At 44.3% G+C, this 21,672-nt stretch overlaps 1 protein-coding gene across 1 annotated transcript; it reads right to left on the bottom strand.

Annotated features, from left to right (window-relative positions):
- Positions 1-16,404: 16,404 nt before the first annotated feature.
- Positions 16,405-16,828, bottom strand: LOC308351449 (large ribosomal subunit protein eL32-like; the record flags this gene model as incomplete). The annotated part of the gene is made up of 1 exon (XM_080817092.1): positions 16,405-16,828. Exon 1 carries the CDS (start codon positions 16,810-16,812, stop codon positions 16,405-16,407), a length of 408 nt encoding a protein of 135 aa, XP_080673218.1. The 5' UTR covers positions 16,813-16,828.
- Between the last annotated feature and the right edge of the window lie 4,844 nt (positions 16,829-21,672).

The following is a 21,672-nucleotide window of genomic DNA, read 5'->3' as shown; positions in this document are numbered from 1 at the left end:
TGTCTGGTTTCTTAACAGGATGAATTCCTAGAACAGGACTTGCTGATTCCAATTTATCCTCTAAAAACCCTGTACTTGCTTATACTCCTACAGTGTGTGTGAGTCTCAATGTTAACTTAAAATGTGAAGCAGTGGTATCTGGAGCAGAACATGATGTGAATACATCTAAACCCATATAACCTGAACATGACTATACTATTGGCATCTTGCAGTAAAATCAGCCACACTGTTACTGTCCAGCCTATCTGGCACATTAGAAGCAGCTTGTCGGGGGAGCTGAGTCAGAGTTTGAGGCAAAAAGCCCAGAACTCAAAGGGAGAGCTACAAAGGAGAGAAGTTGATCCCATTTTTCTCCCTCTGTCTGGGCAACGGTGAGCTCTCATTGACTTGGGGGTGGACAAACGGCCTCTTCTCCATTTATCCCAACTTTCATCACCTTCTGAGCTTTTTTTCAATTTCTACCCTTTTCTTGAGGTTTTAGAACTCAATTCCATTGCCTCCCCCAAGGAATGTTTCAGACAATGAAAACCATCAAGTGATAATAATACCCTCTTTTCTGGGGGGTTGAGAAAGTAATTTCTTTTCAGATTCGCTACCTGCTAGTCCCCCCAAGTCTCAGATTCATGCTTTCCACAAATTGTCATCCTATTGTCAGGAGAACTTCAAGAAGCCTCCTGTGGTGAAGGTATTTCAGACTGGCTTCCTTCCCTTTCTTCTGGAAGACTCTAGGATTTGCTAGTTTTCTGTCTCTTTTCATAGCTGCCACAGCCTATTCAACCTCTTGGAGTTTCCTTTCTTGAGTTGAAGATACCTTTTAGAATTCTAATTATTGTTATGATTATCTTACCTTGGGGATTAAGAGGAAGAAGTTGAATAAATTTCAATTTGTGCACTCTGTGCATGGGATCATCTTGGTAGATGTTTTTTTCTCCTTTGGAAAAGACAGAAGTCAAAGCCATTCGGTTGTCCAAGGTTCTGATAGACAATCCAAAGGTGTCATGAGCTCAAAACAATTTTCTGTGGTCCACATGATTCAGCAGAAGAATGTTTTGGTTCACTGAACATCCCCAGAAGTCATGATATTTGGGGTTTGGGGAAGGGACATAGGGAAGGTCTGGGCTCTGGTGATGTCCTTGGGTGCTGTTGGTGGTGCTAGACCCATCCTGTCATGGTAGGGACTTAAGATTCAGTACTTCACTCTGGCTGTCTCATCAGCCTGTAACATCAGGTCTGTTGTAAGCCTAGATCTGTGGGTGTGATTTATTTACCCAGGGGCTCAGAATAGGCAAGGGGGCTGGGAAGCTGGTGCCTTTTCTGTCTTTTCCTTTTGTTCACACATGCAATAAATAGACTTCTTTTCTATTTTTAATTGTCTCATGTTACAGTGTTTGACTCAGATAAGCCATTTGAGTGGACCAAGGAGAATAGAAATAGGCTATAAATGATTGAAATTAGCCCACTGAAGTCATCCTCCAGCACCCTCAAGATTGCTGCTCTGTTTCCTCACTGTTGTGAAGCATATAGACAGTGCCTCTCACTCTAAGGGACTTTAAATCAGTAGTTAATAGAAAAAAAGTTGGGGGATAAAACCAACAAGCGCATGCCAGGTATAAAGATTCAGCCAGTTTTCTGAAGACATGTGTTATTCTTTGATCCATATAGAAATGTAAATGGGGCTGTCTGTTGTTTTTCAGAGTGCTTCCTCAGGCTCCCTCCTTCAAGGACTAAGAAGGAGCTGCTCTATCTCACTTTATTACTAAGTCTTTGGGTGGAGCTTCTCAGCTCTCCTCTCCACTGGGCCAGGACTCCCTTTCCTCTCCAAGCCCTGGAAACCAGTTCGGGCAGAGCATCAGGTGCATCAGAGCAGTGGGGGATGGGTGTCTTTTCCCAGTATTTGGAAAACATTAAGTTAATGGATGGAATTTTCTCTACATTAAATTTCTTTCTCTTAAGCTTTTGACAACAGCTACTCCACTTATCTAAACTAGAATCTAGTAATAGATGGTGCTTGATCCTGCAAAAATTTTATGTTGAGCTATTTTAAGTTTAATATGTCCATATTTCATGATGTTCCATAAAGAACACTGCAACTGTTAGCTGTATAACCATAAGGGACAAGCTTGATTAACACTGGAATAGATCATACATGTGCTTCTTACCTCAAGTGGGGCATTTACATCTTGGAAAGATGGTGGCTTCATTTCAAGGTTTGTATGTCTGAACATCTTCTATTCGCCTCTACACAAAGCATAAGGAACTTCTGGAGATGGACGAGCCATTCAACACCCTGGTGTCTGCTCCTTGAGCTTCTCACATCCCGTCACGTTTTCTTCTGTTCTTCCTTGGCGCCCTCACTCCTATGACCATACAGTGCACCTTGCAATAAACAGAAACTAGACCACTTCTCAGATCTCAATTTCAAACCTACTGATTTTCCAGCCCACTCCTCTTGCTCTCCCTTTCTTGCACAGGTCCCTCCTCTATCACAGATCTCTGACTTCATAGAGACCCTTAATCCCTTGACCCCATTTGTTTCCCATTTTCTGTCAGCACCTGCCTAACTTTACTTCTTTCCCTTCCCAACCTAGAATCTATGGTCTGTCCTCACAGTTCCTGCACAAATGGCTCCAGCTCCTTCGCTCCTCTCTCCCTCTTTTGAACTTGGCTTGCAAAACTCCTCTGTTGGACTTCTAAATACTGCTTTCCTTCTCTGTACCTGCTCCTGAGCAGCAGCTGAGCACTAACGAAGAGAGTCACAAAACAAACTTTTTAAAGTAAAATCCATGATGATGCATTGCAGTTGGGCACTCATCACTGTCTGGAGACCCTATGCTGTCCTTCTGGTGGACTCACAATCCATTTCCTGAGATAATTTCATGCCTTTTCTCTTCAGACTCCCCATTCCTGTACTCCACAGTCCTTCTCTGTTGCTGACCTCAGACTTTATTGTGGAAATAGAAACTGTTAAATGCTAACTCCCTACTGAACCTTGAAATACACCTGCATCAGAAACAATTTCTTCTTTTCCTCCTACTACGACGGAGAAAATATCCCTTTCTTATGAAAGGCCAATTCTTCCTCAGAGTCTCTGGTTCTCTCTTCTTTCAGCTTTCCAAAGATTGTATTTCTGTGGTTACCCCACCTCTATTCCATCATTCATTTCTCCTGCTCAACCAAATCATTCGCATCATCAAACATGCACTAGCGCCTCCAACCTTACAAAACATAAAAAACGATAACCTTCCCTTGAACCTGCGAATGTATCTAATGATTTTGTTTGTTTCTGTTTGTTTGTTTGTGTGTTTGCTGGGGGAAGCTGTTGTTTTAGTCTCATACTTCATACTTACTACTTAGCCCATTCCCATTTTCCTTCTGCTTACACACTACTGAAACTGCTCTTCTCAAGGTCACTAGTGGCTTTCAGATGGCCAGATCAATCCCCACCTTCACCTCTCAGCAGAATTTGACACCATGGATTACAACTCCTTCTTGAAACATGCAGCCCTTTGTGGATTCTGTGTTTTCTTGGCTCCTAGTTTTCTTACTACCCCACTATCCACTCTTAGTTTTCTTTTTGCTGGATTTGTCCTTTTGGCTGGACTTCTAAAGGCTGGACTTTCTTGAGGCTGGACCATGAACTCCTCTTTACAGTCTCTTTCTAGATGTCCTCATTCTCATGACATTAAAATACATGTCTTCTGACAATTACCAACGTTCTTTCTCCAGCCCAGCCCTGTCATCTGAATGCCAGACTTGTGTATCCAAATACCCACTTCACGTCTTCTCCTAGATGTCCCACTGACACCTCCTAATTATCATGTCTAAAAGAACTCTTCACTTCTACCTCTTCAAACCTGCCCTAAACCTGACTGCTCCATCTCAATAAATGTCACTGCCACCTATCCAGTTTCCTGAAGTAGAATTCTAGAAATTGTTCATGATTCTTTCCTTTTTCTCACTCCCTCTTATCCTATCCAATGACAAATTCTGTCAATATTACCTCCAAGATACATTCTATGTTCATTTACCTCTTTTCTACTGCTTTCCCCAATCCGCACTACTATCCTTTCCCCATGGAATTATTGAATTACCCTTCTATTGAGGCTTCCTATTTCAACTTTACCTTTTTAAATCTCCAAACAGCATCAGGGATGACTTTTACAAGATATATATATATATATTAGGTCATGCCATCCACCTGTGTAACATCCTTTAGTATACTGAGCTGAGACTAAGTCCAAACTCTTCCTTGGCAAACACAACCCTGTGTGCAGTCTGCCCTCTCTCCCCCTTCAGTAGGTACCACACTCCCATTCTTTTTTTTTTTTAAATTTTTTAATTTTTTAAAAGATTTTATTTATTTATTTGACAGAAATCACAAGTAGGCAGAGAGGAAGGCAGGCAGGGAGAGAGGAAGAAGCAGGCTCCCCGCGGAGCAAAGAGCCCGATGTGGGACTCGATCCCAGGACTCTGGGATCATGACCTGAGCCGAAGCCAGAGGCTTTAACCCACTGAGCCACCCAGGCACCCCCACACTCCCATTCTATTCATTCCAGCAGATCTGGCTTCATTTAAACATGCCACAGTGTCTTCCTCCTCTGGTGTGGATAGCTGCCCCAGGCTGTGAGCCTGAAATGATCTTCCTGGTTTCTTCACATGTCTGCTTTCTTTTCCCCTTTCCATTGAGACCTCATCACAGAGGTCTTTTTTAACCCTTGTATCTAAAGAACATACCCACCTTCCCCCTTATTATCTAGTCTTTTATTTCTTTGTTTCACTGCACTTAGCATAATGCAGAGGGGCTTTTTGCTTATGTTTTATAATCTCTATCAGAATTTAAATTGTGAGAGCAGGAACTACGTCTTCTGTGTTTCTCATCATGTCCCCTATGCCTGGTAGAGTGCCTGATTTTCAGAAACATTTCTAGGTTGAATGGATGCATTAATAATGGGTGTTAAATAAAGATATACACTGCATCCAGCCCATTCAATACTGTTCATGGATCTCAGCTTCTTTTTCCATCAGCGTCTCTTCCTTTCTCAGCTTCTTTTTCCATCAGAGTCTTCCTTTCTTGGATATAAGTGGTTACCTTGAAATTGCTTAAACTATTTCTCATGGAAGATTAGTGGGAGGCCAAAAGCAACCAGTTATTTTTTAGGATTTGTCTTGCTGCCTCCAATCCAACAGTCACTGAAGAGTAGGGAATGTGATTTAATAGAGAAGCCAGGGTGGTGAAGGGAGGATGTGTTGACTGAATCCCAGCGCTGCCACTCATGAGTGTGTAACTTTGGGCAAGACAGCTGTCTCTGACTTTCCCATTTTCTCATTGTAAAATACAGAATAATACCTATTTAATCTACTTCAAAGAGCTGTGGTGGTAATTAAGAGGGATAACATAAGTGAAAGACCTTTGTAAATTGTAAAGTATTGAATAAACAATTTCCAGGAGTTTCATGGAGTTCTTGTCAGGAAGTAAACAGTGACTTTCAGATCCCTCCAAGGAATGATCTACAGAATGCCTTACATAGTGCTTGACTTCTGCTGGTCTGGGGCTTCGCTGAAGTCCTGTGGTCTCTTACCACTCCCAACACCAAGGCACTACTTGCCCACCTTTTATTGTGGTGAACAAACTTGTTAGTGTTTGCTCCATAAGGCACAGTTCCTGTCTGGCAGGACAGATAGAACATGGGGCTCACTGGCCATTGGGACAGAACCATGCTCCGGAACCAGTGGGTGATATTTTCTGTTTGAGTCTGCCAGGCTGCTGGTCTGGAATAGCCCTACCCCTGCTGCTCAGCACGCCCCTGCCACCCTTAGCCCTGCTGGAAGGGAACCGGAGCCAGCCTTGGCTCCCGCAGTGTCTACATAGGCGCTTCTGTTGGCTTGGCTGCTATAATCTTAAATCCCACGGATACAGAGCCTTAGCTCATATAGAACACCTGCCTGCCCAGCGCTCACAGCTCAGGAATGAGCTGGGAATGTTGCTTTACCAAACAGTTTCCTTAACCTCCCCAGCTTGGGAGCATTTGGTTCCTGGTGATTTCACCTGGCCATGCCCCTAGCCTTCCCAGAGCTTAGAGCTTGGCTTGCGCCATGCCTTTCTGCCTTCTGCCTCATCCACCTCTGGCTCGCTGTCTTCTCTCCTAAACTTCTGTCACCCAGAAAGGCAATTTTCATGGATCTCTTTATTCATGGAGACTCCACAACCTGTCTCACAGACTATACTGTAGTAGGTATTCAGTGCAAGTGTTGAGTGTCCAGGAATCTTTGTCATCCAGGTGGGGCTGGAGCTCTCTGCTCCACACACCATCGTGCAGTCCTGCCTCTAGTCTTTCTCCTGCTAGAAAGCTCTTCCCCCACATTGTCCCTGAGATCACTTTTTACGTCTCTTACCTCAACATTCAAATCCTTCATGATGAGGCTCTAAGTATTCTCTCTACGCCTTTTGCCCCCTGCACTAGAAGTTCCTCTGTTTTGGTCCCACCGTTCACTAACTTCCTGTCCTTTCCCTGCCTCACTCTCTCCATCCTTAGGCTTGCTCCAAGAAGCCATCCTACCTCCATTTGGCCCATCCTTCTCTCTCTCCTTCCTCCTGGCATTTATCGTTTGCATGGCATAGAGTTACCTCTTCTTTGCTGTGTTGCATCATTAGCCTAGTACTTCTTATTTTAGTTTTTACTCCACTACCCTGAATACCTGACTTTGCCCTTAGGTTAGTTCCTTGAAGGGCAAAGACTAGATATTACAATATTACTAATACAATGCCTGGCCCGTAGAGGTGCTCAAAAACATGTGTTGAGTAAATGAATAGGTGAATGGGTAGTAAAAGTGTATTTTCTTTAGTATGCTTTTTTGGGGGAGGGGGTGGAGCACAGGATTTCCTCATTTCAGTTCTTTTCAATCCCCTGGAAATAGTACCCTGCAATTTTCTCATGTATTTTCTTTGGGACATTTCTGCCTTGGTCTGCCCGAAGAGTCATCCATTCAACAAATACATATTTGCTACTGTTTTTAACGCAGCACTTATATTAGACTGAAGTTTAGACTTCAGTTCTACTTTCCCCTTTCATTACTTTTTATTGTCTGTAATGTTTTTTTATTTAAAAAAATTTAAATTGAAGTTTAATTGATGTGCAATATACTAGTTTTAGGTGTACAACATAATGATTTGATACTTGTATATATCCCAGTGTTTCTTGTGTCTTAGTTTTTTCTTCCCTTCTAGATTTTAGGTTTCTGAAGCTGGGATAGTGTCTTTGCATAGTGGTTAAGAGCATACAAACAAACTTGAGCTCAAATTGCACCTCTACTATTGATCAGTAATGTTTAGCTAGTTACTTCCCTGGGACACTATGTCTTCATCTATGGTGGGGATAATAATAGACCTCATCAGTTCAGGTGGAAACGTGAGAAACAAAACAATAATGTATGCAGTGCATTGAGTAAAATGCCTAGGATATAATAAATGTTCAGAAAATTACAGTAATAATAATGTTATTAGTTTTTAAAGTCCTTTATTCTACAACACATATATTGAGAGAAAAGTGTATAATAGGTTCTCACCCAACAATTGTGGCTTATCCACAGATGAATTTATAGCAAGACCTAAGAGGTGTAAAGGACAGACCCTTGAACAGACTTGCCAGACTGTACACATAGTTTAGCTGGGGTCAGTGCCTGGGTCTAATGAATGCTAGCCTAGGACTCTTTCCCTCTCCCCATACTGTGAAGTAGACCAAGGAGGTCCTCCTGGGAGAAGAAAGGGAGGAGGCTATCCTATGACCCCCCCAAGAAAAACATCAAAATAAATTTAATAATTACTTTATTAGGCATTGTTTGGCTCTTGGTAAGAAAGTGTGGAAGCTGTAGGGAGATAGTTTTTTTTCCTTAATCGAAGGAAAAATGTTTGAAAATTAAAGCAACCTGAAGATGGCATGGGTTGTTATCCCATAAAGTCTCAAGTTCCCTAGTACAGAAGGCACTCAAGTGAGGCCATATGGCCACTTGCTAGGCATGTTGTGGACAGGATTTGCAAGCCAGGCAGGTGGCTGGCCAAGGTGACCGAGCAGTTTCCTCTACCATTTGAGCCAGGCTAGTACTGGACACATGGGTTGGAGAGCAGCAGCTGTTCCAGAACCTGCCACTGTCCTCCGTTTAACACTACATACCCCCTTTAAGAAGCCAACCATTCCCATATTCAAAGGCCCCAGCTGCAGATTCCTGAAGATGGGAGATACCATAGTATCTTCCAAGTTTTCAAGAATTCTCCTAAACTATGATGTATATCAGTTATTCTAGTTGGGCCTGGAGGAGGCTCTGGCATCTGCTCCAGCCCTCCGCTGTCCTTGTTCTCTCTACCAGGAGGACTCGACTCTCCCAGAATCCATTCACTGTAGCAGTGTTACACCCACACAGTGAACCCCTAAGACACTAAATCATTCTGTCCCTTTGTCTTAAAAACTAACACAGACTGTGGTCCCTGGTCAGTGGAGAGCTGTCCCTTTCTTCACTACAGAGAGCAGTTTATCTCTGTGGATGGCCTCAAAGCTCCTAGGTTCCTGAGCCCTGCTAGTAGCAGCCCCAGTCCCTCTGGGCTCAGCTGCAGAGGTGCCCTGGGGTCAGAGCACTGCAGGGAGAGCATAGCTAATGGAGGGAGGGAGGGGGCGGGCAGCCACTCAGAGCAAGTCGGAGCCTGACAAATGGAGAGACTTTGTGTGAGATCAGCAAAAGAGGAGACACAGACACTTGACCTGGTTTGGAATTATTGCAAATCCATCAGGCTCTGTGCAAATTGAGACCATAATTCAGATTGTTCATATCGTCACCAGCATCCCCATTTCCATTAAGCCCTGCTGTCCATCTCCCCTGGGCCTGGCTCTGTCCAGCACCTAATTGAAGGGGTCAAGCTAGCACTAAATTAACAAGCCACTCTGGAGGGGTCAGCCCCCACCCCAGCCTTCCAACTTACAGTCTGTGGTTAACCTTGGACAGATTCCTATCTCCTTCTCAGCCTCAGGTATAGCTTCAGCTAAAAGGGTGTGGTACAGAGACCCATATACAGTGGGTTTGAACCCTAACTCTGCATCTTATTAGCTGTAGGACTTCGGAAAACTTACATAAACTTTTGAAACCTTGGCTTCTCATTTGTAAACTAGAAAAAAGACGTACCTGCTCTATCTACCTAGCACTATATCTGGTGTTAAGCTAATGTTGATGATGTATGCAAAGGTGCTTTGAGGTTTATAATATGCTACGCAAATATGGGTGGCTGTGGGTGCTTTCTTGGGTGACTTCCAGGGGCTTTCTGCTAAGTGAGAACCCAGCAGATGTCTAGCATCTGTCTAGACTGTCCTTGTCTCAGGGCTTGGTGCTCTGTCCTGTCCCCCTATGGATCATGCCCCCTCAAGTGGGAGGCTCAGCCAAAGTGCATCAAGTGCCATGAGGGCTGGCAGCAAATCTGTGAGGTCGGGGCCCCCACCCTCTCTCTGCTCAGAGGAAAGGGAAAGTGGACAAGGACATTTATCATGCTCCTATGCGTCAGGCCCTCCACTGGCTGTTCTTTGCGTGCTCAGAAACTTTGCTGCCCCTAACAAAACCCCTTTCAGGTAGATATCATTATCCTCACTTTGTGAAGAAGGAAGGGAGGCATGAAGGAATTAAGCAGTTTACCCATAGCTACTCAGCCAGTGAGTGGGTCCTGGATTTGCTTCTCTCTGCTTCAAAGCCCACCTCTTCTGATATCACTTGCTGTCTTTGAATTGACCTTTCTGCACTTGGTCCTGGCTCCAGGCCCCCCTCTACTTCACCTGGACGTGTGCCCACCAACCCCACCCCACCTCCCAGTTTCACCATGCCTGGCCCTGTGCCCACGACACTGGCCACCAGTCCCCCAGCCCCATTCTACCTGCCAAGTCACCCCGTGCCTTTGTTCTCCTCACCTTGGCCTCAGCCCTGTGACCCTGCTGGGGCTGAGGCTTCTCTATCTGGGGGCTCCCTAACCTGGCCTGCAGGGGGGTGCAGGTCGCTGAACTCCAGTCCTTGTTAGTTCTTGTTCCTGTGTACCCCCCCCCCCACTACTGGGACTTCTTTCCTGGACCATGAAAATAATTTTCAATTCAATATTGGAAAGGCTTCTTTTCTAAATTAAACTAAATGGGAGAGCAGCCTAGAGGGACAAAAGATCTCTCCTTAACATTGAAATAGAAAATTAGCCAGGAGGGGTGAGATAATGTCAGAAGAGGTCCTCAGGGGGCTATTCTAATCCTATTTCCCATGTGGAGCCATTTGAAGTCTGGCTGGGCCTGTCCACCTGCTTTAAGAACATGCAGATCTAAGGGAAAAATTAAGTTAGCCGCCACAGAGGCCTTGACTGCCAACTCTCAGGAAACCTTTGGAAGCCTAACTTAATTTACCATGTTTTACTGAAGATGTGTTTCCATATGTGCACAGTGGCCAGGCTCTGGGCTACACAGCCAAGCTAACCCATATCATTCCAAGGCCCCCCCGTGATATGTATCCCCATTGCTGAGGAGAGCCCTCTGACCTCCTCCAGAGGAGGCTCCAAGTGCACACCTAGGGGCTCTGTCCCTTCAGCTGGAAGGGGATTGCTAGTTAGCACCTTGACCTCCTTCCTGTGTTGCAGTGCTGATTCAGTCACATAGTAGCTGTGGTCTTCTTGTGCAAGCCGCTTACCCTCTCTGGGCTTCAGGTCCTTCATCTGGAGATGAGAAGACCTACCTCATGGAGAACTTGAGATGATTCCATTTGCATAATGCTTATAAGACTTTTATTCCAGTGTTAGCAAATATTAAACATTTAATAACTGCTTTCACTTTCTTTGTATCCATTTCTTTGTAAAATGAACACGATTTTGTGAGGGCAAATGAGAAAATGTAGGTTAGAGTGTTTGGTGGTGTTCAGGGCAGGGTGTGATGTGTTTTTGTTATGATTTTGTAGAGGGAATAGATAGCCCTTTCCCCTCTGTGTGAGTCTATGAACCTCAACCCCCAGCACAGCAACTCTCCCACTTTCTGGGTCTGGCTCCAAACTCAGGAGCCCGGCAGGTCCTGCCACAGAGCAATCCCTTATAATTCCCTACTGGAATAATGAAACTGTCCCCTGGGTGGGCCTCTGACTCCTGACAGGGTGTCTTATCAGATACACCAAGCTGTTAAGCCACATCTTGAAAGTTATTTATTACCAAAGGTCTGAGATAGCCCCTGTGAGAGGAAAGGGATGAGAACGGATGGTGGGGGTGAAGGTGGGGGTGAAGGCTGGTCTCTCTCTTCCTGTTTCTCAGGAGCCAGCTGGGCCTGCTTTGGAGAAAACTGCTCCCTGTCATTTTTCCTTTCTGTCCTCTCAAAGGTTTCCTGCACCCTCCAAGCATTCGTGATAATACCCTATTCTGTTGTCCTTCTTTTCTCATTTCATATAGTTCTTTGGTAGCTGATTTTTGCAAGCCCTGCCCAGGTACCTGGCATATTAAGGAAAGAGCTTAGGATTTAGCATCAGAAAACCCAATTGTGACACTACCTGGGAGACGCTGGGGAAAATAACTTAATTCTTGTTGCCTCTGTTTTCCTCATTTGGTAAAATGGAAATAATAGTCAAATGAAGTAATAGAAGTAATAGGCATAAAACTGCCTTACAAACATAAAGTGCCATAGAAAACTAGTAACAGGGCCACAACCTTGGAGTGCCCTTTCTTCTTGGTCCAGCTCCTTGCCTTTCTAGCTACTTGGTAAAATTAAAGAAGAGAAAAGATGGCACTTATTTAGAAAGCAGTAAGTGCCAGGTGCCTTTACTTTAATAAGTTTTATCATCTGTGTTATGGAGGTGAGAAGACCTAAGCCTTGTTGATATTTGTTCAACTTCACACAGTTAATCGTTAATCAGAAGATTAGAATTTGGATCTGTCTGCCCCTAGAAGTGGGATTTTCCTGCTGTGGTAGGCTGAATAATGGCCCCCCAATATGTCCACATCCTCATTGCCAGAACCTGTGCCTATCACCTTATGTGCCAACAAGGGAGTTTGCAGATATGATTAAGTTACAGATCTTAATGTGGGGAAATTATTCTGGAGTATCCAGGTGGGACTGGTGTAATCATAAGGATCCTTATAGAGAGAAGGAGATATGAAGACGGTAGCACAGGGAGGTTTGAAGATGCTGCCCCCCGCACCCCCCGCCCCCCAGCTTTAAAAGTGGAGGAAGTAGCCATGAGCTAAGGAGTGCAAGAAATATAACTCTAGAAGTTTGCAAAGCTAGGAATTGAATTCTCCCCTAGAGCCTCCAGGAGAAACCAGCTCTGATGACACCTGGACTATGGGCCAGTGAAACTGATTTTTGGCTTTTGATCTTCAGAATTAGAAGAAAATAAATTTGCATTGTTTGAACCACTAAGTTTGCAGTAATTTGTTACAGCAGCCATAGGAAACTAATAAACCACTATATCATGCCATGTCTTTTGTTCACCATTTTATGTTTTCTTTGTTGCCCTAAAGGTCCAAATTATAGCTTTTCCTAACTTTCCTATCCCCTGGTGGGAGCAGGCAGTCTTTCTTGGTCAAAACAGTTGGGGGACAAATAGTAAACCTACACATCCTAGGAGACCAGCCCTAGGTAAGGCATTGTGAAAGGTGCCACAAAGTGACCCTCAAGGAATTTAGTAGCTATTTATGGTGCAGCCCTAAAACTCAATGGCGCAAAACAGTATTTTATTATCTCACACTTCATGTTGGTGGGAATCCAGTTGCTGTTTAGCACATACGTGGTTGTGTTTCAGGGTCTCTCAGTCTGCAGTGAAGATGTCAGCTTGTCTGCAGTTATCTGAAGGTTTAACAGGGGCTGAGGATCCACATTTAAGATAGAGAAAAAGTTTGCTGTTTAGCATCAGAAAACCCAGTTCTGAAATTTCATTTTCTAGTATGCTGCTCATGGAGTTGTTGGCAGGCCTCAGTTTCTTGCTGGTTATTGGCTCGAGGTCTCAGGTCCCTCCTTCCATGGGCCTCTCCATAGGGCTGCTCGGGTGTCTCATGATATGGCCCCTGGCTCTCCCCAGAGTACTAAATGAAAGAGAGAGAGGTGAGAAGGAGAGCAAGAGAAAAAGATGAGCGACGAATCAAGGTTTATAAGAACATGTCATTTGGACCTCGGGGGAGACAGGAATGGCAACAGAGAGGTTGGCAGCACAGTATTACTTGTGGCACCTGATGGGTGCTAAGCACATATAAAGTGGATGAAAAATAAATTCCTGGAAGCAATTAAGCAGTGCTTTTGAAGTCAACAGAATCCATTGAGTTAAATGAGTTGGGCGAGAGAGGTGTTCTTCATTCATGGTTGTTACCCTGAGATTCTCTCACTCTAGTGGAATAATACATGTTACAGGTAGACAGAATGCCAGAGCTAGAGGTGACTTAGGGAGGGGCTACTACAGCCCCTCCTTTTAGAGATGAGGGAAGCTGGGTGCAGCTGGCCTTGTGTGCTGGCACTGATCTCCCTGGGTGGCACGAGTGGTAGGGGGAGCAGGAGGAGTGTGTTAATTTGCTGGGGCTGCCATGACAAAGTACCACAGACTGGGGGGACTTAAACAACAGAAATTTACTGTCACACAGTTCTGGAGGCTAGATATCAAAGATCAGGGTTCCAGCAGGATTGGTGTCTCTCCTTGAGAGCCTCTCCTTGGCTTGCATGTGGCTACCTTCTCATTGTTTCTTCCTACACTCTTCTCTGTGTGTGTGAGTCCCTTTTGTCTTGTATTTTCTTTTCCCCTCTCTCCCTCCCTTTCTTTTTGCAGTCGGTTCCATGCTCAGTGTGGAGCCCAACACAGAGTTTGAACTCATGACCCTGAAATCAAGATCTGAGCTGAGATCAAGAGTTGGACACTTGGGCATCTGGGTGACTCTGTTGGTTAAGTGACTGCCTTCGGCTCAGGTCGTGATCCTGGAGTCCTCGGATTAAGTCCTATATCAGGCTCCCTGCTCGGCAGGGAGTCTGCTTCTCCCTCTGACCTCTCTTCTCTTATGCTCTCTCTCTCTTATTTTCTTTCTCTTTCCCAAATAAATAAATAAAATCTTTAAAAAAAAATAGTTGGACACAACTGACCGATCCACCCAGGCACCCCACCCTATCCCACCCCATATCTTTTCTTAAAAAATGTCAGTCCTACTGGATTAGGGCCCACACTTATGACCTTGCTTGATCTTAATTGCCATCTTAAAGACCATGTCTTCATTATAGTCATATTGTCTGAGGTACTGGGATTTAGATCTTCAACATAAGAATTTTAGGAAGACACAGTTCCGTTCGTAACAGGGAGAGAAACAAGAGAAAGTGGCCAAACTGAGAATCTTAAAGGGGTGGCATTTGGAAGTGAATACTCCCCAATCCTTATGTTGTGGTAGTAGAAAGTTAAGGAGAGGAGCTATGATATATTTGGAGAGACCCTTCCAAGTTGAAGCTTCCCAATAGCAGAGCAGAGAAGCCCACATATGTGTAGGGTTGCCCTTAGCACAGGCTTCTGGAATTCTCACCTACTCACAGCGTCAGGGTTCTCTTCTTTCATCCCCTAATATGTTCTCACCTTCTTCAGTCACTCCTTAGACAGTGGTGTCCCTTCATTTTATGGTTCATCTGGGAGACAGGATATAGTTGAGAAGCAATCAACTTGGGTGTGTGACCCACCAGTTTGAAGTTCCTCTTCACTACTTACTTGACCTCATACGAATATATATGTATATATTCATGTTTAAAGATAACCATTTAAAAAACTACATGTAGCACATTATAGTGGTTGGGTCATTCTCAGCTAATACTTCTCTTTGTCTTTGTTAAAGAATCTTTTGGAAATCTGAGGTGGAGGGATTTGTATTGCTTCAAATTCTGGTATCTGAAGTGAGTCGACCTGTAAACAGTTTGCCTGACAGCAGAGTGACCAAGGGGATGGCTTTGGTGAAGTTTAATTCTTAAAAGGACATTTCTGATTTTTCCATATCTAGCCAACCCACCTTGAATAACTCTCTCTCTCTCTCTCTCTCTCTCTCTCTCGAAGACAATTTTGCATGGTTTTGAACCCAGAGTCCAAGTTTGGGCACCTGGGTGGCTCTTTTGGTTAAGTGACTGCCTTCGGCTCAGGTTGTGATCCTGGAGTCCTATCCTATTGGGCAGATCTGGTTATAAAGCACCTCCTCTAATCCTCTAAGCCTTCATTACTCTTAAGATTATAATTAACATTATCTGGAGTGCAGTCTTTCCATTACATCCATACCAAACTTCAGAAATGTGGCTGCTTGGTCATTTTCTTGACCTTGGACACAGAAAAGCCTGCATTTTCTACTTCAGAGAAGTGAGTGGAAATTGAAACCTGGAGGTGGTTGGAGGCGGGAGTGAGGTGGGTATGGCTGTGTTCAGGGTGAGGTCTTGTGAGGAGACCTTACCAAAGGGAATTTGGGCTGTAGACAAGCAGAGGAGGCATTCTGCACACCAGCACACACACCCAGACTTGACCCTGTATGTGTGGAGTCATGAGCCCATGACCGTGCTTCTGTTTGGAGGACCTTTTGGCAGCCCTGGCTTCATGACATTCTCTTCATCCATAGTTTTGGAATAACAAAAGGTGAAAAAGTCCCCCAGTGCCTTTTCTCTCTCTCTCTCCCTCCCTTTCTTTCCCCCTTTCTCCCTGCCCCCCTTTCAGAGAGGAACTTTATCTAGAGTCCTTCAATCCTGCAAATTCACGATGCTACTTTAAGAGGTTCTAGGTATCTGTTGGTTGTCTCTTGTAATGTCTCTGTCCTGCTTAGCTTAGACATATGGAAGTAGTCATCTATTAGGCATTCCAGAATCTTAACGGTTTTCAAAGGCACTTACTGGGTTTTGTCGCAGATGCTGTCAATGTCCCACCCATGCCTCCTGACCCTCACCTGCCTCCTGACTAGTCTTCTACTGCCAGCACTTAGGACATTTTACCTGTAGGCTTTCTCTGGCTACCAGAGCCTATTCTGCCTGCCATCACAGCTGGCTGGAAGTGTCTGGGAATGAGTACAGACCCCAGCTTCCTCATCCCTTCCAGAGGACAGCTCGGAGGCACGTGTTCTACATTGATTGCAGCATTCCCTAGGAGGGCTGAGCCCCAAGTGCTATAGTTGTAGCCTGTACATCACTTTACTGTTGTTTGTTTTGTTACCTCCCCGACCTCACTTCTCTCCTTTCCTACTAATGGTTCATGAGGTCACTTCTAAAGGAAAACTATTTCTCTACTCTCTACACTTCAGACACCAAATATGTGGGAGATTTCTTCCCTTACCAACTAACTGCCCAACTCTCTGGACATCCAACTAGGTGTCCTACAAATTTTTTTTTGTAGTTTTATGGTTTTATGAACACAAATATGACGTGCACAACAAGCTGTCTATTCATTTTCTTCGCTGTACAGCCTGGCGTTGGGATTGGTGACTCTGATTGCCAGTTGGGCTGCTCTTTCCACAATAGCTTTGTGGTTCTTGGAGGAGATGTTGTGAGCAATCTCTGCACAGTAAGATTTGTTGCACATCAGCAGCACTTCAAGCTCCTTGACGTTGTGCACTAGCAACTTCCTGAAGCTACTGGGCAACATGTGCTTTGTCTTCTTGTTGCTCCCGTAACCAATGTTGGGCATCAATATCTGGCCCTTGAATCTTCTGCGCACCCTATTGTCAATGCCTCTCGGCTTCCACCAGTTGTGCTTAATTTTGACAGATCGGTCTGACTGGTGCCGGATGAACTTCTTGGTCCTCTTTTTAATGATCTTGGGCTTCACCAAAGGTCTGAGGGCAGCCATGATGCCCAGTAACAGATGGCTGCCCTGTGTCCTACAATTTAATTCAATTCTGGAGTGAGATTCAGACTTCACAGGTTTAAGGGCTCAATCCCATGAGACTGCCCTCACTGCAGATGTTAGTTGCAAATAATGAGTCCCTGGGGAACCCACACTTCTGACTGGGCTATGAAGTCAGGTTCCCTATCCTCTGTTTAATTATTTGCTGAAATGGCTCACAAAACTCATGGAAACAATTACTTACATTTGCCCATTTATTATAAAGTGTATGATAAAGGATACAGGTGGATAGCCAAATGAAGAGGTATGTAGGGTAAAGTCCAGAAGGGTTCTGAGCACAGGAGTATCTGTCTGCATGGACTTGGGGTATGCTCACCTCCTGGCACATGAATGTATTCATCAAATTGGGAGCTCTCTGAACCCCATAGCTGAGGGATTTTTATGGAGACTTTATGTAGGCAAGATGGATTATTACCTCAATCTCCAGCCCCTCTCCCCTCCCCAGAGCATGGAACATGGAGCTGAGAGTTCTAAACTTCTGTCATGGGTTGGTCTTTCTGGTGACCAGCCCCCATTGTGAAGCTACCCAGGAGTCGACCAAGAGTCCTCTCATTAGAGCAAAAGATGCTCCTATAATCCAGGAAAGTCCAAGGGATTTAGGAGTTCTGTCTGTAAGATTCTTCTATGACCCCCATTACTCAGGAAATTATAAGGTTTTAAGAACTCTTTGTCAAGAACTGAGAGCAGAGACCAAATATATATTTCTTATTAAGTCACAACCTCCTGAATAAATGCTTGCTAAGATAGACTCTCATGACTCAGTGCCTGACACTGTGGGAGGCACTTGTGGTACCACCTGTGTCCTGGGGGCCACAAAGAGCATTAATCAAGGTCATAACTTCTGGAGCCTTGATTGTCCAGGGTTCTAAGTGTCAAGGTCACCATGCAGTAGTTGTGTGATGTTAGGCAAGTTATCTAACACTCTTTGTCTTGCTTTCCTCATTTATAAAATAAAGTAATAGTCATATCTCATAAGGTTGTGAATGTTAAATGAAATCTCTCATGAAAAACACAGTAATGTCTGGCACATAGTAAGCTATTAGTATAATTACCACTGTTATCTCAACCAACAGCACTACCCTTTCCATAGCTCTCCAATTCAGAAATCTCAAAGTTAATCTTAATGCCTCTCTCTCCCCCTGAAAGCCTCATAACCAAGTCTAGTCAAGCTTGTCCTATCAATATCTCTGAAGTTTGTCCAGTGCTCTCTGTACTCTGCCACTAGCTGAGCTCCCTGCTGGATCATTGTGACAGCCACCTAACTGGCCTCTTCACCTCTAAGAGTGTCCTGTAATTGTCTGTTTCCTACGTTGTAGCCTAGAGGAGCTTTCTGAAAAGCCATGATCTGTATGCCACATGCCTACCTAAACCTGCTCAGAGACCCCCTGTTTTTCTCAGGAGAAAATCCAAGCTCCTGCCCTTGACATGAAGGACCCTACAAACCCCCTCCATGACCTGACCTCTTCCAGTCCTTCAGCCTGACCTTTACTTGTTCTGCCTTGTACAATACATCCAGTCTTGTTAAACTGCCTCTAGCTTTCAGCACACGCCACATGGTTTCACACATTTGTACTTTGCTCATTTGGGTTTTGCTACCTGAAATACCTTTTCCATCTTTCTTCATCTGGATACAATTTATTTTATTTTCTGAATTCAGTTCAAATGTCTCCTCCTTCAGGAAGCCTTCCTGGATGCCCAGGCTCAGCCTAGTGATCCTCTTCTTTATTCCTTCTTGTATATATATGCAAGTATATACATCTTGTATACTCCAAAATCACCACATTCTACTCTATAGAAATATTAACTACTTGTTTCTTCAGTTAGATGGCAAGATCTCTTAAGACAGAATCTGAATCTAATTGATGTTTGTATCTCCAGAATCCAGCACAGTACTTGGCACATAATCTGTGATTCATATATTTTTGTTGAAGTGCACTGATATGCAAGGAGACACAAAAGCTTGCAGAGAAGGCAGTATACAGACTGGGGTTTAAGAGTGGCTGTTGAAATGGGACAGACCAAGCCTCCCTGTCTAGTGCAATGAGCTCAAAGACAAGTATTCATTCTCTCCTTCAGCAGCCTTCCCATCCCCCATCTCTGTAAGGTTCCAATTTGGCCCAAAGCAGTCTCTGGCTCACAGTGTCCTTCTGTTGTTCTCTGTGCTGCAGAGATATTTACTGTCACCTTGTTGTCAGGCCCAGGAAGCTCTGCCTGGCCCTCAGAGGTCAGTGACAGTTAAGGGGCCTGCAGTAGACAAACAGACTCTCTGTGGGCTGGGGCCTGCAGGAGAGTATTTGGAGAGAAACATGAGAAACCCAGATTAGGCTTGTCTCTCTGCCTGCTGAGCTCGATGTTTATTGTTCTAGCCTCAGTGTTTGGAAATGTCAGGCTCAGGCTGACTTTTCACTCCTCTGGCTTCGCCACAGGGTTCAGAAAGGCACTGTGCCCACAGGGGAGGTTTTGGAAGAGCTTCCTTTCTCTGACTGTCTCTGCAGTTTTGGGATACCACAAGTTGTTTGTGTTTCTGGTTTCTGAATGTTTCCATGGGGCCATCCGGAGGGGAAGTTCAGTGTCTGATTGACAAAACTGTTGGGGCAGAAGGAGGGTCATGGGTGCCCCCCATGCGTTGGCAGCATCTGGCCTGGCTGGCTGGCCAGCTAGTCCAATAGAGGGAACAAGCTTGCCCTATGTCAAGGGTGGTTGTGGACTTTTGTTTTGGTATTTCGCACATCTAGTGCCCTTTCCTCACTTGGGGCTTTAGTTTAGAATCTTGAATTTTGTTACTTTGGTTTCTTACTCATTTTTCCCCCCAAGAATGTTTATTGGGAGCCCATATGTGGGGAGGTAATGAGATAAATTATGGTCTTTCCCTCAGAGTTCATAGTTCAGTTGGGAAGAGAAATGGTGATGAGAGGTCAGTTGGGAAGAAAAATAGTGATGAGAGGTCACTGCTCTAACAGAGCTAGTACAAGTTTCCTTGAGAGCACGGAGGAGAGAGTGAGGGACTCTGCGTGTCAAGACACAGGGAGACATGACCATATCCTGAGGTAGGAGCAGGAATTCAGTATGTGATCACACCCTCTCTGGGAGCCGAGTACCCAGCTTATTACTAAGCCTCAGTAAGAAGCAGCTCTCCACTCCCACTGCTTCTAGACTCTGGTAACACTCGGCAATACTCATGAGGTGGAAACCTCCCTATCTGTTCTCAGTAGAGACTGAATGGTAGTCAGAGCTGCCAGGACCAATAGTCTCTGATGTAAAAGCTATGTTTGTGCCTCTTGACCCCCAAAGGTGTAGGAAGTCAGCAGGGTGGGAGACAAAGGGAGCCTGGTATCTTTAAGCCCCTTGCAGACAGTGGAGTTGCTCTGTAAGTGGTGAGATGCACACGCTCAGAGTCGAAGATGTGGCTGCACACAGGCTGTCAGAAGGAGCTGGAGAAGCCAGCCGGGGCTGTAATTAACAGGACCTGTAATTGTGGCATAAATAAGCACCCAGGCACTGACAACTATTGTTATTGAAATGTCATGTTTTGAATGTGAAAATACAGTTAAAATGTAGAGAAGCTGGGTGATATTAACGTATGCAAATACGCTTCAATTAAAGCTCAGCAACCACTGGCTTAAAGTAAAGGACTTGATTTAAATACTTAAGCAAATATTATAATGGCTCCTATGACAGGTGACAAAAATGGAAATTGACACTGCAAACATCACCAGGAAATACATACTCCCAGACCTCCCTGTGTGTGTGACAATGACTAAAGAAAACCAGTTCCCAGAGCGGGGATTCTCTAAATTGATCTCTAGGACATCCAGGGTTTGAGGGATGAGTATCCAGGCCTTCAGATGGCAGGTCCAAGGGGGTATGAATGAGGCAATGACCATGTTTGCCTGAAATAATCTGTTGACCTGCTATCTCCCCCAGCAGATCTTCAGCCACCTGAGAGTAGCAGTCATGCTGATTCACTTCCTGGTTTATCTCTATTCTTGGCCCCCGGTCCTGTGCCCTGCACATGGTAGCATACAATATATAGTTGTTGAGATGCAATTCTCTGTATTTTTACCCCTGGAAGTTTGACAACCACTGGTGGATCTTATGGTCTGTGACCTCTTTGGCACCTTGGCAACTCTGGCTTCTTAAATATACAGCCAGTCTTAATCTCCCTGTCTCTTTTCTGGCTGGAAACCCGTGAGTCTGCCTTCTCAGTAAGAAGAAAGCATCAGTGCTGTGCCTTCCTGTGGAGGATGCATGCTTATTGGTGGATGCCTTACTGATAAAGATCATTAAAAGAAGAACTTGAGGGACCTGGGTCCTTTCTATGACACTCAGTATTGTAAAATTACAGTTTACTTATGGGAATGAAAATTATTACTTTTAAGTGACCAGGAATTATTTCAATGAGGACAGAAGGGGTTAGTTCCAATAAATAAATGTTTAGAGTTGATGTGTAAACGAGTCCTCAATCTGTAAAATTTTCCAATCATAATGTTAAGGACATTATAAATACATAGTGATATTATAAGAAAAAATACATAGTAATTGTGTGTCAGATTCAGAGTAGAATGAAAGAAACCCATCTTTTATTGGGGAAGATACATCTTTAATCTTTTGTGGTCATACCTTTCTGGTGGTACTTTTCTTAAAAAGTATAGGGTTAAATATAGTGGCCTTGAACCACTGTTAACGAATTTAGTTAGATGTTAATGGTCACTGTTAATGGTCATTAGCAGACAGTTGATATTATTTGTTAGTTACTTATTATTCACTAGGCATTTAACTGACACCACTTCATTTTATCTGCAT

The sequence above is a fragment of the Martes martes genome (assembly GCF_963455335.1).
Source record: "Martes martes genome assembly, chromosome: 10".
NCBI classification, from domain to species: domain Eukaryota; kingdom Metazoa; phylum Chordata; class Mammalia; order Carnivora; family Mustelidae; genus Martes; species Martes martes.
The sequence above is the reverse complement of the archived record's forward strand: the minus strand, read 5'-3'. Positions and strand labels throughout refer to the sequence as shown.